Source organism: Microcaecilia unicolor, chromosome 4, assembly GCF_901765095.1.
Source record: "Microcaecilia unicolor chromosome 4, aMicUni1.1, whole genome shotgun sequence".
Lineage (NCBI taxonomy): Eukaryota > Metazoa > Chordata > Amphibia > Gymnophiona > Siphonopidae > Microcaecilia > Microcaecilia unicolor.
The window spans coordinates 184,248,050-184,263,814 of record NC_044034.1 but is presented as its reverse complement, the minus strand read 5'-3'; the positions used below and the strand labels follow the sequence as shown (position 1 = coordinate 184,263,814).

The 15,765-nt window shown below is 44.3% G+C and overlaps 1 protein-coding gene across 5 annotated transcripts in view; it reads right to left on the bottom strand.

The window, feature by feature from the left end:
* The window catches only part of INSC (INSC spindle orientation adaptor protein), a 314,937-nt gene that overhangs the window by 6,971 nt on the left and 292,201 nt on the right, over positions 1-15,765 (bottom strand). For 4 of the 5 annotated variants that reach the window (XM_030201048.1, XM_030201051.1, XM_030201050.1 and 1 more), the window contains exon 12: positions 3,979-4,055. The exons of the other annotated variant lie outside the window; for it this stretch is intronic. In XM_030201048.1, the coding sequence (XP_030056908.1) occupies positions 3,979-4,055 (77 nt within the window). The remainder of the gene's footprint in view (positions 1-3,978; positions 4,056-15,765) is intronic. 5 annotated transcript variants of the gene reach the window in all.

Below are 15,765 nucleotides of genomic sequence, written 5' to 3'. Positions count from 1 at the left end.
CCAGGCCCCTGGTTTGGCTGGTGGGGGTCCCGAACCTCCACCCGCTGAAACCTTCTTCAGCGCCGGTCTCCGGCGCAGCCGCGTTCGCTGCCCTGCTCTTCTTTCTTCTTGCTCCTCCTGTGCATGCTGACGCTCCTTCTCAGTTCCACGTAAAGGAGTGTCAGCATGCACAGGAGGAGCAAGAAGAAAGAACAGCAGGGCAGTGAACGAGGCTGCGCCAGAGACTGGTGCTGAAGGCTTTGGCTGGTGGGGGTTGGGGACCCCCATCAGCAAAGGCATTTGTGAGGCCAGGTAGACTAGGAGGCGAGGCAAGACAGGCAGGTTGGCAGGTGGGGAGGCAAGGCAAGGCAGGCGGGGAGGCGAGGCAGGCGGGTGGGCGGGGGGATGAGGAGGCAAGGCGAGCGGGGCGGGGAGGCGAGGCGGTGGGGGGTGGCGGGGGCGGCACTCAAAATGTGCCCCCAAACCTCGGGCTCTGGCCCCCTCCCACCTTAAGGTCTGGCTACGCCCCTGGTGCTGGGTGCCATTTACTGAATCTGGCCCATAACTTACAGACTACTGTTGCATTTGACAGAGTGGAGGAGTGGCCTAGTGGTTAGAGCAACAGACTTAGACGTGGCCAGTTCAAATCCCACTGCTGCTCTTTGTGATCTTGGGCAAGTCGCTTAACCCCCCCCCCCCCCCATTGCCTCAGATTGGGAACCCTCCAGGGACAAGGAAATACCCAGTATACCTGCAAATAACACACGTTGAGCTACTATTGAAAAGGTATGAGCAAAATCCACATAACAAGGTTTAGGTGCCTGCAGTTACACCAGCATAACTACAGTTGCCTAAATGTTAGGAGCATTGATACTGTGTTACACTAATGTTCTGTAATGGTACCAGGGTGCCTAGATTTATTTATAGAATATATGAAGTTGCCCAATTATAAAATTACCCCCACTCAGGTCCCACTGTTACAGATAACTCTAAACACCTGGGTTATCTATCGCAAGTGGTTAATGCATAGCATCTATATAACATATAGAAACTAACATGCATTAGTGTTAATTCAAACATTATGCTAATGATTTAATAAGATTCAAAATTATGAGAAATAGCTCATGGAGGTGTGGTTAACTTTCTGCATTACAGCTTGCACTAATAAAAGTAGTTTCCCCTGTGTACTTTTATAGCCTGCATTAATACATGACTTAATTTGTATCTGATTAATATCATCCATTAATACACATGTGAACACATTTTAGTACATTACCCCCTACATGAAATGCAACCCATGTTATAATTTCCCGCAGTGACATCCTATGAGAAGTTACAACAGTCACTAGGGGGTCTCCTTTTGATAAGGAAAGAAGTGTGACAAGTCATTTCTAGAACTATGGAGCCCTTTTACTACATTGAGCACTACCCTGTGCTTATCGTAGGAAAAAAAAAGGTTTTAATGCATTTTGCAGTAATTTGCCTGTCAGTGCGTGCTAATTGTGCACTATTTTTTAAATATATTTTTGGGAGAGGGAGTGCCATGGGTGGGAATGAGTGTGGAAGCATTATCCAACTAGCATGTTCACATTAGCACACACTAACTGGCAAATGCAGAGTTAATGCACGAGCCCTACTGCCTCCTATGGGCTCCTGCATGAATTTTTTACAGGTATCACATGGTAATGGGAATATCAGTGCAGGACATGATATGCAAAAAATGGAAAATGCCCTAAAAAAGTGCCATGTTAAATCTGGGCTTAGCATAGGGAAAGTCCTGAATTAGAACACGTTAAGCCTAGATTTCAGCACACATTAGTAAAAGGGCCCCTACGTTAGTCCTGATTAATGGTTTTAAGGAGAAATCCTAACATTAATACAGACTCATTAAACAACACTACAACCACAAGAGGACACCATAGATTCACACCTTCATCTGACAGGAAGAAAAGACCTCAGACGTCACTAAGCATTTTTACCTGCTCAGTTATTAACAGGTCAGGGTAATGATCTTATAGCGACTAATGTAATCATGGGTCAAAAACCTCCTCCTTGTCCATAATTTTTTAAGCAATTTTTTCAAACAGTTGCCTTAACAATTTAATTCAGTTTTTGTATAGCCATTTTGTTGGTTGATTGATTGCATGTTTAAATCAGAGGCATAGCCAGACCTCAAACTTTGGATGGACCACTGGGCAAACTGGGTGGGCACATGCACTGTAGTCTCCACAACTCACCTCCCACCCCCCACCCCTATGCCAAGTCAAACCTTTACAGTAAATAACTGTGGCTGTGCTGGTGGAGATCCCCAAGCTTTAACAGCTGCAGGGGTCCTCCGGCTGCAAGAAAAACTCCCTCTCCTTCTTGCTCCAACTGGCGGCACTGTCCACCTATTGCTGCTGCCCTACTCCTTTGCTCTTACTCAGTTGCATGCATGAAAACTGAGTGTGTGAGGCAGGGGGAGGCCAGCATGACAGCAGCATGTAGACAGTGCTGTTGGCTAGAAAAAAGAAATGGAGCTGTTTTTAATGCCAGAGGACCCCTGCAGATGGTGGTGGTGCTTGGGGATCCCCACCCATCAATAACAAGTGTGTAAGAATTTTGGGTGGGCCTGAGCCCAAAGTGGGTGGGACTAGACCCACCCGTGGCTACACCACAGGTTTAAACAAGGCAGCCCTGGCAGATCTTTCCAAAGAGTGAAAGTTATGGTGTTGATTCATGCATATTTAACACAGCTGTGGAGATTATTGTCTTATTGCCTTAGTAAAAGCTTATTGTTTGCTATTTTTTGTGTTGAATTTCACTGCTGCAGAGGCCCAGTTACTGCATGTTTAGGGGCTGTTACAAATGCAGAAAATGTGCAACCAAATTCTATCCTGAAGATCCCTATAAAGTGAGGTTTGTTTGTTTCTTTCCTTTTTATAGTAAAAACCCAACCTCCCTCTCTAGAAAAACTGAATTGGGAAGGAAGAGGCTGTATATGTATTACAGAGACACCTATCAGTTCACTTGGCATATCATCAGAGGTGGCAAAAGCACTGGGCAAGCAAGCAGGTGGAAGAGTAGGGCGTGCCATGGTGGCCATGACCCAACCAATATTTTGCCCAATACAGAGGGCCCGATATTCATCAGCTGAGAGGCAGCCCAAATATGTGCTGCGGTCAGCACTGACCCTGGATATTCAATGCCGGCTGTTTATGGTGACTGTCACTGAATATCCGGTTTATTTTTGGCTGCTGGAACTTAACTGGTTAAGCCGATATTCAGCGCTAACCGGTTAAGATCCTAGGTTAAAGATAGGACTGCTATTTATGTGGTCTTATTTAACCACTCAATCCAGTACTAAATATTGGTACTAACCAGCTATCTCCCACTGAATATCAGTGTGAGCAGGGGGATAATTATATAAAGGTCACCTAAAGTTATGCGTTGGGATGATGCATGCTAAGAGTGAATGCTATAACAGCAATCGCGCATGCAAATGCCGTTATAGAATATGGCATAAGTCTGCAGTTGCACACTTAACTTTAGGCACTCCTATATGTACTCCTCTCCTACCCATCTATCCTCCTGACTCTCTTACACCTAATTCCCATCCTGAACTTCTTTCCTCTGTGCCTGGTCCCCCTTCCCAAATCTCTCTCCAGTCCTGGTATTCTTGTCATTTATATCCATTCTTCTTTATAGAATTATGCCTGAAGTGTGTATATAGCCCAAAGCCCCTTTTCCTGTGTAAAAAAGGCTTTGCATGCACAAAAACTTTTCTAAAATGGCCTTCCTTGCCTCTCCCTTTTCATGCTATTTCCTTTCTATCCCTCTTCTTCCTATCATCTTTGCTCTCATACTCCCCTGTTCTGATTTTCTTTACCTGCTCTTTTCACATATGTTCTTCTTGTTAGTTTTAAAAAAGTGTAGTCCAAACCCAGGATTGGGGGGGGGGGGGGGGGGGGAGGTTACAGTGCTAGGAGCTATAGAGAGGGCTGAGCAAGAAGCACTTACCAGGCAGGCAACAAGGACTGAATCACTATTATTCCTCTCAACAGGTGATCTGCAGAGTTCTATTAGTCTAGGAATGCCTAAACACAGGGAGAATACAGTTAACATGCAGTTGCTTTGTGAACTGCAGTTCTCAATTTTGACAGTAGAGGTCAGCAAGGTAAGGTACATGGTGCCACTTCACGTTCTTGGTTTAGAAGCTATTACTTCATTTATATTTGCGTGCCTCATTATTTGCATGTGTAGGAAGGTGCAAAGATCCAAAGATACTGGATGACTCATGCCCGGCACAAATTCTTTCTTTCCCTGCACTCTTTCTTACTTATTCTGCTTTCTGTCAGCTCATTACCTGCATGGATTTTTCATCCAGTTTTACAGAATAAACAGATGCACAATTGAGAGTTCCAACTGATTATTTTGAGAATCAAATGGTGAGGAAAAAGATCCTTAAATACCAAGAAGTGCAGTCAGAGTCCAAGAAAAAGCAGGAGAAAGGTACAGAAATATTCCATTGTCTTGGATGCCACAGGCCTGATTATAAGGAATTTTCAAGCATATCTTGATAGGTTGTCTATACATGTTACATCTTATGAACTCCAGAAGACAGTTCTCTTTGGCATAATATAAGTACTCTGGCAAATCTGAGAGACTGAAGCCTCGCTGTGGGTTTTTTAAATATCACTCTCATTCTCTCTTATAATGAAATGTTAGGTAAGGAAGCAGTACTGATAAAACAGAATTTTTTTTCTTCTCCTGTTGTGTTGCCTAAGATGAGTATTCAAAGCATTCAACTTCTTTACTGTCCAAGGAGACTGAACACATCATTATCATTCGTGCCAGCAGGGGTCAGTCAAGCAATGGAAGTCATCCTCTTCAATCAAATGACACAACAGCAGCAGCGATCCCAGGAAATAAGAGAAAGAGTTCATCCAAACAAGATTTTATTGGAAAACAGGGCCCAACCTGGCCAAGTTTCGGACAAACCTTCTTCAGGAATCACATAGGATTCCAAACCAAATCAATGAGGCTTTGATTCATGCACTGAATAATTGTTCATGAAGGAACTGAAGCACCTGCTTTAAGCTTTAAGCCTCATTGATTTGGTTTGGAAACCTGTGTGACCCCTGACGAAAGTTTGCCTACTCTTCTTTCTCTGGATTGCTGCTGCTGCTGTTGTGTCATTTTTTCTATTCTGCAGTTGGCTGTCTCCTATTTGTTTTCATCCTTTTCATTCAGCCAGTCCCCATTTATATCAGTGGCATAGCCAGAAAACCAATTTTGGGTGGGCCTGAGCCCAAAGTGGGTGGCACAAAAGTTTCTCTGCCTCACCCTACCTTCACCTCAAAATATAAATACTTTAGCTAATGAGGATCCTCAAACTCTGTCAGCTGAAGACTTCCTCTGAAAGTGGCCAGAACTTCCTTTTACCAAGCTTGGCAGGCAGTAGCAACATCCCTAAGCGACCGAAGCTGGCACCCCTTGCATCCTTAGTTGTCAGTAAATCAAAGATGCTGTTGCCAACTGCAGAGCTTGGTAGAAGGGAGTTCTGACTGCCTTTGGAGGAGGTCCTCAGTTGGGATGCTTGGGGAGCCCCACCAGCTATAAAGCAAGGGTAAGGGCCAGTGTTAGACATGCTCTGCCCCAGGTCAGAAAATAAAGGAGGGCACTCTCTCCAATCCCCTCTCTTCCCTGCCTCCCTTCTGATTTCTGTACCTGCCATTACTATCACACTGACAGACCCTCACCAAAAACAGAACAAGGGATCACAAGTTAGAAATAAAAATATTTACACAAAAATTGAATTGAGAACCCCAAGAAGTTAAACTTAACATGTACTACAACCCTGAAGAAATAAAAACAAAAATGCATTTCCTTTGTACTGAACACAATGCAAAGACATTTGCTATGCACTTTTCACAAAGCTAACATATTCCATTTAAACATTCAAAATAAAATGCTTTTTTTCTACCTTTGATGTCTGGACATTTTATTTTTCCATTATGTTGCTTCTAATTTCCTGTCTGTCGTTTACTAATTCTCCTTCAAGTGACTGCTATCCATTTGTCTTTTCTCCTCTCTACTGTCTATTCCCTCACTACATCTACCTCTGACATACTGATCATTCCTTTTTAGCTCTTTCCTCTTTTTTTATTTTTTTTATTTTCTGCCTCTCTGTCAACTCAAAGTTTACTCTCTTTCTTGCTTTTCTCCTTCTTTTTACTTTACAACTGCCTATCAGATCATCTTCTTCTCTCACCCACTAGCTCTCCCATTACCCAACTCACTCCTTCTCCAACCATTCCCTTTCATCTTTAATCTACTCCCCATTACTATATTTCTATATTTCTATCCTCTGTAATCACTATCCTCTCATCTATTTCCTTGCCACCCTCTTCCTCCCCCCCCCCCCCCCAGCATCTCCCACATGGTTCTTTCCCAGCATCTTCCTCCATCCACCCTTCTAGCTCAGTATCTACTCCCTATTTCTTCCCTCCCTGCTCTCGTAGCCCAACATTTCCCTGTCCCTTCTCTTCTCTCATCCCCTGTCCCCCATGGTCCAGCATTTCTCCCTCTCTCTTCCCTCACTCCCATTGTCTGGCATCTCTCCATCATTCTCATTTGCTCCTGGATCCAATATCTCCCCTCTCCTATGAATCTCCCCTGCTTCTCATCCAACCCCATGTCCTACATCTCCCCCTCTCTCCCATTGTCCACGTCCTTCTTTCCCCCTCCCTTGTATCCCAGATCCAATGTCTGTCTTCCCCCTCCCTCCCATGCAGCATTCTCTTCCTTCCTCCACCATGTCCAACATTTCTGCCTCTCTCCCACTGTCCACCATCTCTGTCTCCCCCTCCCTTGTGCCCCAGGTCCAATATCTCTTTCTCCTCCTCCCATACAGCATCTCTCCCTCCCATCCACTGTCATGCCCAACATTTCTCTCTCTCTTCTCCGTGCATCTCTCCCTCCCCTCCACCCCCATATACAAGATTTCTCCCTTTCTTGCCCCCCTCTACCCCTTTGTCTCTCTCTCTTCCTTCCTCCCCTCCACCCTCATGCACCATCTCTCCCTCCCCTTCACCTCTGTGTCCAACATTTCTCCCTGTGTTCTCCCTCCCCCTCCATGCAACATTTCTCCTTCTCCATCCACCCATATCTCTTGTCCCTATCCCCCTCTCCCTCCAGGCAGCATTTCTCCCTCTCCTCCCACTATATAAAAGATTTCTCCCTCTGCTCCGCTGCCTGCCTAGTATCTTGGCTGAGCCCAAAATGTAGCTATGCGCACTTCTCCCCAGGCTCCGCTTCGCTGCATGATCGTTGCTCCCTGCATTCTTCTTCTCACCTGTCACGCAGCGCTGCCATTCACACAGGCAGCTGCGCTTCCCTTTGCCGTGTCCATCCGGTCCTCTGATGCACTTCCTGTTAGGACCGGATAGACGCGGTAGGGGGGAGTGCAGCTACCTGTGTGAATGGCAGCACTGCGTGACAGGTGAGAAGAAGAATGCAGAGCGATGCAGCGAAGCGGAGCCTGGGGAGAATTAAGGGCAGGCAGGCTAAGCTGAACGCTGCCTCCCAGATAGCCTTACCCAGCAGAGTCGCGGGAGAAAAGGCAGTGGCAGCAAGGAAGGATATGGATGGGCAGACCTGGAGGGAAAGTGGGTGAGCCTGGGCCCATCCAGGCCCACCCGTGGCTACGCCACTGTCACAAGTGTGATGTGTGTGACTACCTACCAGGAACAAAATATGCAATTAAACCATGTAGCGCTGGGCAGACTTATATGGTCTGTGCCAGAGCCGGTGGTGGGAGGCGGGGATAGTGCGGGGCAGACTTATACGATCTGTGCCAGAGCCGGTGGTTGGGAGGCGGGGCTGGTGGTTGGGAGGCGGGGCTAGTGCTGGGCAGACTTATACGGTCTGTGCCCTGAAGAGCACAGGTACAAATCAAAGTAGGGTATACACAAAAGTAGCACACATGAGTTGTCTTTTTGGGCAGACTGTATGGACCGTGCAGGTCTTTTTCTGCCGTCATCTACTATGTTACTATTAGAAACAGGCACCAATGTTGACATGTGCTTTTTTTCATCCCATATGAGAAGAGTATTATAAAAAGTTTGAAAAGCAGAATCTTAACAAATGTCAAATCACCTTTTCTCCTTCCTAATGCCACATTTCAAAAATGACTGACAATATTTAGGGGCTAGGCATGCAAGCTTTATGTTGAGCCTAGTACTGCAATTTAGGAATGGGCACTCAGAAATGGTCACATATGTGTTCATTGTTGTTTTGGTTGGAAATGAATATTGTTGTGCACACATAGGGGTAGATTTCAGTAAATGGTACCCAAAGTTAGGTGCCAGGATGATGGGCTTCTAAGCACAAATTCTTAAAAAAAAAAGCAGTTCTGCATGGAACTGGTGTAATAGAATATTAGCTTAAGCCATTATCATGCCTATCTTTATATATAATCATTTATGCCTGCCAAAGGCTGGTGTAAATGCTTGTGCCCAATTACTGTCAGATGCAGAAATTGAAGCATTCTATTAACTCCATGCCTAAATCCTGGGTATGCCCACTACACACCCATACCCATTCCCTGGCCATGCCCCCTTTAGAGCACCATGCAAGAGAAGTTAGGCACTCAGTTTACATAATAGGGGCGTAAATTAGTTACATGTGTAACTGCTAATTAATGCCAATTATTGTTTAACACAGATTACTGGTACTTATCTCCACTTAAGTGCCAATTTATCTCCAATTAACTAATTATGTTCTATGCATAACTGACCCTATTCTATAACTTGGTGTGTGTATTTGCACGTCTAACTTTAGGTGCCATTTATAGAATTTGAGGGATAGTGTGCACTTGTCTTATAGAATGCGTACTATTTGCACAAATCCCCCAATTCTCTAAAAGTCACCAAAAATTGTGTGCACAAATGTGAGTGCACATCAAAATTGCATGCATAATTTAATTGAATGAGCCAATTAGTGCCAATAATTGGCTTTTTAACAAGCTATTATTGGTGCTAATTGGGATCAATTAAGATGTATGAATATAAATTTAGGCGTGTGATCTGCGCCTACATTTTTTGTGCATCCTGAAAAAGGGGGCACAGAAACGCAAGGGTCATTGGTGGTTCGAGCGGATCGTGGGTACGTTTTTTGGTTATGTGCGCAATGAAGGGTGACCCTACCATTAGGCCACCTGAGAAGTTCTGAGAGAAGAGGACATTTCTCTGGTAAGTGAACACTATTTTGCTTTGTGCTTTGGGAACTTAAAGATTGGGGATTAAAGGAGGAATAGTCTTTTCGCCTTAGTTTTAAAAACTTTGTACCACAGCATTAAGAGATAGAATCTAGCAGCACTGCAGGATCTAGTTTAGTATTAAGGGGAAATAAAAAGAGAGGGGGGGGGGGGAAAGCAAGCAGGACCTAGTTTATAATTAAGGGGGGAATAAAAAGAGAGAGAGAGAGAGAAGCAAGCCTTATTAACTAGTTGCCGTGTACAACCCTTTTCCCATAGTTTTAAACTGAAATTTTCTCTAGAAATAGGCATTTTTCCCATAGTTTTAAACTGAAACCTTTTCTAGAGGTAGAAACTAAACAGCCAAAAACTCTTGTTCTAAAAGGCAGCTATTTTCTGTTTGGCTGCTGGAGAGGTGGGTCCAAATAAAGTTTGGGTTTTGGAGCATCTTACCCTGGTATTTTGATTGATCTCTTGAAGTTGGTCTCTTTTCCACTTTCTTTTGTGCTGTTGAACTTCTGTGGAAATTGTGAACCCCATTTGGTTTTGTGGTTGCTGGAGAGGTAGCACATCCAGTGACCTCAATTAGGTGTTAACTAAGGTGTGGGGAAGTAGAATATTTACATAGGTTGCTGAGTTAGCTTCAAAGAGCCTGTTTTAAAAAGGCCCCTTACTTTCAAAATGATGTAAAGAGGAAAGGTCCCACTGAACTTTCTTTCTGAGAAGTTCTTAGAAAAGAGGACATTTGTCTGGTAAGTGAACACTATTTTGCTTTGTGCTTTGGGAACTTAAAGATTGGGGATTAAAGGAGGAATTGTAGGTTAGTGATAGGCAAAATGAAAAATATAAAAAGCAAATTTTATCAATTAATCTCCATAGTCTTTGCCCCTTAGTTTTAAAAACTTTGTGCCACATTATTAAGAGATAGAATCTAGCAGGCACTGCAGGATCTAGTTGAGGATGTCCAAAATGTGGATATTTCTGTGAGAAGGATATCCATGCCTTTGCTATGCCTCTGACACCCCCTTTATTTATTTATTTGGATTTTGGATCATAAGTAGCAGCAGTGGGATTTGAACTGGCCACCTCTGGATTGCAAGACCAGTGCTCTAACCACTAGGCCACTCCTCCACTCCACTCCCTTGAAATTTGGCCGTCCCTGTGGGGGGGGGGGGGCAGTTCAGGACATCCAAAATGTTTGAAAGAAGGACATCCATGCCTTCGCTATGCCTCCGCTGACACACACACACCTCCCTCCACAGGGACCTGCATACTGCTGTGATGGACCTGAGTATGATATTTGAGGCTGGCAAAAGAGTTTTTAAAGTTGTTTTTTTCAGGGTGGGAGGGGGTTAGTCACTACTGGGGGAGTCAGGGGAGGTCATCCCTGATTCCCTCCGGTGGTCATCTGGTCAGTTCGGGCACCTTTTTGAGGCTTGGTGGTAACAAAAAATGGACCAAGTAAAGTCGGTCAAGTGCTCGTCAGGGAAGCCCTTTTTTCCCATTATTACTTGAGGATGCCCATCTGTTAGGCACGCCCCTTTCCCGCCTTTGCTACGCCTCCAACATGCCCCCCGAGAACTTTCAATTATGCCGATTTGGGTGACCCTGAGAGAAGGACGCCTATCTCCCGATTTGTGGCGAAAGATGGGCGCCCTCTTTCGAAAATAAGCCTGCAGGTGTCCTTAAATAAAAATAAAAAGCAGACAAAAGATTGCACATTAATACTGTCAAGTACTGAGCATGATGTAAATAGGAACAACAGACATAGTTTGAAATGTCTATATGCGAATGTCAGGACCTAAGAAATAAGACGGGAGAGTTAGAATACATTGCACTAAATGAAAAATTAGATATAATAGGCATCTCTGAGACCTGGTAGAAGGAGAATAACCAGTGGGACACTGTCATACAGGGGTACAAATTATATCGTAGTGATAGGGTGGATCGAATTGGTGGAGGGGTAGCATTGTATATTAAGGAGAGCCTTGAATCAAATAGATTGAAAATAATGGGTGATTTCAATTACCCCGATATTGACTGGGTAAATGTAACATTGGGGCACGCTAGGGAGGTAAAATTCCTTGATGAAATCAAGGACTGCTTTATGGAGCAGCTGGTACAGGAGCCGACGAGAGAAGGAAAAATTCTAGACCCAGTCCTTAATGGAACGCATGATCTGGTGCGGGAGGTAATGGTGCTGCGGCCACTTGATAACAGTGATCATAATATGATCAGATTTGATATTAGCTTTGAAGTAAGTTTACATAGGAAATCAAATACATTAGTGTTTGACTTTAAAAAAGGAGACTATGATAAAATGAGAAGAACAGTGGAAAAAAAAAGAGGAGCGACTGCGAGGGTCAAAAATTTACATCAGGCTTGGATGCTGTTCAAAAACACCATCCTGGAAGCCCAGGCCAAATATATTCCATGTATTAAAAAAGGAGGACGTAAGACCAAACGACAGCCGGCATGGTTAAAAAGTCAGGTCAAGGAAGCTATTAGAGCTAAAAGAAAATCCTTCAGAAAATGGAAGAAGGAATCGACTGAAAATATTAAGAAACAGCATAAGGAATGTCAAGTCAAGTACAAAGTGCTGATAAGCAAGGCAAAGAGGGATTTTGAAAAAAAGATTGTGTTGGAGGCAAAAACACATAGTAAAAATTTTTTTAGGTATATTAAAAGCAGGAAGCCAGCAAAAGAATTGGTTGGACCGCTAGATGACCAAGGAGTAAAAGGGGTGATCAGGGAAGATAAAGCTTTAGCGGAGAGATTAAATTAATTCTTTGCTTCAGACTTCACTGAGGAAGATTTGGGTGGGATACCGGTGCTAGAAATGGTATTTGAAGCTGACAAGTCAGAGAAACTTAATGAATTATCTGTAGACATGGAGGATGTAACGGGGCAGTTCTATAAACTGAAGAGTAGCAAATCTCCTGGACCGAATGGTATTCATCCCAGAGTACTGATAGAACTGAAAAATGAACTTGCAGAGCTATTGTTAGTAATATGTAATTTATCCTTAAACTCGAGCATGGTGCCGGAAGATTGGAGGGTGGCCAATGTAATGCCGATTTTTAAAAAAGGTTCCAGAGGAGAGTCGGGAAATTATAGACTGGTGAGTCTGACGTCAGTGCCGGGCAAAATGGTAGAGACTATCATCAAGAACAAAATTACAGAGCATATTCAAAAGCATGATTAATGAGACAACATGGATTTAGTGAAGGGAAATCTTGCCTCACCAATCTACTACATTTCTTTGAAGGGGTGAACAAACATGTGGATAAAGGGAAGCCGGTTGATATTGTGTATCTGGATTTTCAGAAGGCGTTTGACAAAGTACCTCATGAAAGACTCCAGAGGAAATTGGAGAGTCATGGGATAGGAGGTAGTGTTCTATTGTGGATTAAAAACTGGTTAAAAGATAGAAAACAGAGAGTAGGGTTAAATGGTCAGTATTCTCAATGGAGAAGGGTAGTTAGTGGGGTTCCCCAGGGGTCTGTGCTGGGACCGCTGCTTTTTAACATATTTATAAATGACCTAGAGATGGGCGTAACTATTGAGGTAATTAAATTTGCTGATGACATGTGGAGGGGCATAATCGAATGGGGCGTCCAAGTTTTCCTGAGGACGTCCTCACAGGATGTCCTGGCGAAGGGCGGGGAAACCCGTATTATCGAAACAAGATGGGTATCCATCTTTCGTTTCGATAATACGGTCGGGGATGCCCAAATCTCAACATTTAGGTCGACCTTAGAGATTGTCGTCCTTAGAGATGATTGTCCCCGATTTTCGGCGATAATGGAAACCGAGGACGCCGATCTCAGAAACAACCAAATCCAAGCCATTTGGTCATGGGAGGAGCCAGCATTCATAGTGTACTGGTCCTCCTCACATGCCAGGACACCAACCGGGCACCCTAAGGGGCACTGCAGTGGACTTCAGAAAAAGCTCCCAGGTGCAAAGCTCCCTTACCTTGTGTGCAGAGCCCCCCAACCCCACTCCCCACAACTGTAGAACACTACCATAGCCCTTAGGGATAAAGGGGGGCATCTACATATGGGTACAGTGGGTTTGTGGTGGGTTTTGGAGGGCTGACATTTACCACCACAAGTGTAACATGTAGGGGGGGGATGGGCCTGGGTCCGTCTGCCTGAAGTGCACTGCAGTACCCACTAAAACTGCTCCAGGGACCTGCATACTGCTGTTATGGAGCTGGGTATGATATTTGAGGCTGGCATAGAGGCTGGAAAAATATTTTAAAAACATTTTTTTTAAGGTGGGAGGGGGTTAGTGACCACTGGGGGTGTAAGGGGAGGTCATCCCCAATTCCCTCTGGTGGTCATCTGGTCAAAAAGGACCAAGTAAAGTCATCCAAGTGTTCGTCAGCGACGCCCTACTTTTTTCCATTATCAATAGAGGATGCCCGTGTGTTATGCACGCCCCAGTCCTGCCTTCGCTATGCTTCTGACACGTCCCTGTGAACTTTGGTTGTCCCTGCGACGGAAAGCAGTTGAGGACGCCCAACATCGGCTTTCGATTATGCTGATTTGGGCGACCCTCTGAGAAGGACGCCCATCTTCCGATTTGTGTCGAAAGATGGGTGCCCTTCTCTTTCGAAAATAAGCCTGAAAGTTCTTCAAAGTCATTAAATTGCAGGACGATTGTGAAAAAATAGAAGAGGACCTTACAAGACTGGGAAACTGGGCGTCTAAATGGCAGATGATGTTTAATGTGAGCAAGTGCAAAGTGATGCATGTGGGAAAGAGGAACCCGAATTATAGCTACGTCATGCAAGGTTCCACTTTAGGAGTCACAGACCAAGAAGGGGATCTAGGTGTCATCGTTGATCATACGTTGAAACCTTCTGCTCAGTGTGCTGCTGCAGCTAAGAAAGCAAATAGAATGTTAGGTATTATTAGGAAAGGAATGGAAAACAAAAATGAGGATGTTATAATGCCTTTGTATCACTCCATGGTGCGACTGCACCTCGAATATTGTGTTCAATTTTGATCACTGCAAGTCAAAAAAAATATAGTGGAATTAGAAAAGGTACAGAAAAGGGCGATGAAAATGATAAAGGGATGGGGCGACTTCCCTATGAGAAGGGCTAGGGCTCTTCAGCTTGCAGAAAAGGCGGCTGAGAGGAGATATGATAGAGGTCTATAAAATAATGAGTGGAGTTGAATGGGTAGATTTGAAGCGTATGTTTACGCTTTCCAAAAATACTAGGACTAGTGGGCATGCGATGAAGCTACAATGTAATAAATATAAAACGAATCGGAGAAAATGTTTCTTCACTCAACGTGTAATTAAACTCTGGAATTTGTTGCCAGAGAATGTGGTAAAGGCGGTTAGCTTAGTGGAGTTTTAAAAAGGTTTGGACGGCTTCCTAAAGGAAAAGTCCATAGACCATTAATAAATGGACTTGGGGAAAATCCACTATTTGTGGGATAAGCAGTATAGAATGTTTTGTACTTTTTTGGGATCTTGCCAGGTATTTGTGACCGGGATTAGCCACTGTTGGAAACAGGATGCTGGGCTTGATGGACATTTGGTCTTTCCCAGTGTGGCAATACTTATGTACTTATGAGGCCTCAGGTGCTCCAGGAGCAGTACTCTCCCCTTTTCTCCTCAATACTTTACCTTAGTTTATTTTCCAAAAGGCAGTAGCAGCAGTGGCAGCAACAGCGGCAGTGATTCCCATAGGCTGCCCTACCACGCTGCCAGCCTCTTCTCCCACTGCGACTCACCTCTTGATGTAACTTCCTGTTTCCTAAGAGGCGGGATGCAGTAGCAATGAGGCCAGTGCCAGCAGCACTGCTGCAGGGCAGCCTATGGGAATCGCTGCTACTGCCGCCTTTTGGAAAAAAAACAAGGTAAAGGGGGGAGATGCTAGACAGGGTACAGGAGTGAAGGCAGGGTTGGGGGCGGCATTTCATCCCTGCCTCAGGCGGCAGATTGTCTTGGGCCACCCCTGCGCAATTATAAAATAAGGGGTTCCACACATAAATTTAAGCAGGGCATTTGCACTATATTTTCATTGGTGCAATGGTGCACCTAAATTTATGCACAACCACCCCGCACCCCTCCCACCCCCGGGACTTAAGCACCATTCTATAAACCACACCTAACTTTAGGAGCGATTTATAGAATAATGCTTAAGCATTTTTTTCAGCGCTTATTTTTTAGGTGCAATTTACAGAATTCACCCCATAGTGTGCATGCTTTCCTGATATTATGAGTATGCACACTTAAACTATCATGCATGTACATGCAAACACATGCTATCAGGATAGAGTGAGTAATATGTACAAATATCATGCACTCTTTAAGAAAAGTACCCAGAATGGAGTAAATTCTATATAGGTCACTAAAAGTTAGGCTCAAAAACTGGGCACTAAGCTAGGTTTCTATAACAGCAAAGTTGTGTTCCAAATCTGTTCTACAATAATAATTTAAGTCTGCAGTTGTGCGCCAAACTTTAGGTGTGCCCATTAATGCCATGGCTGGCATAAATGGTCTCAAAAAGGAGTCAAACCATT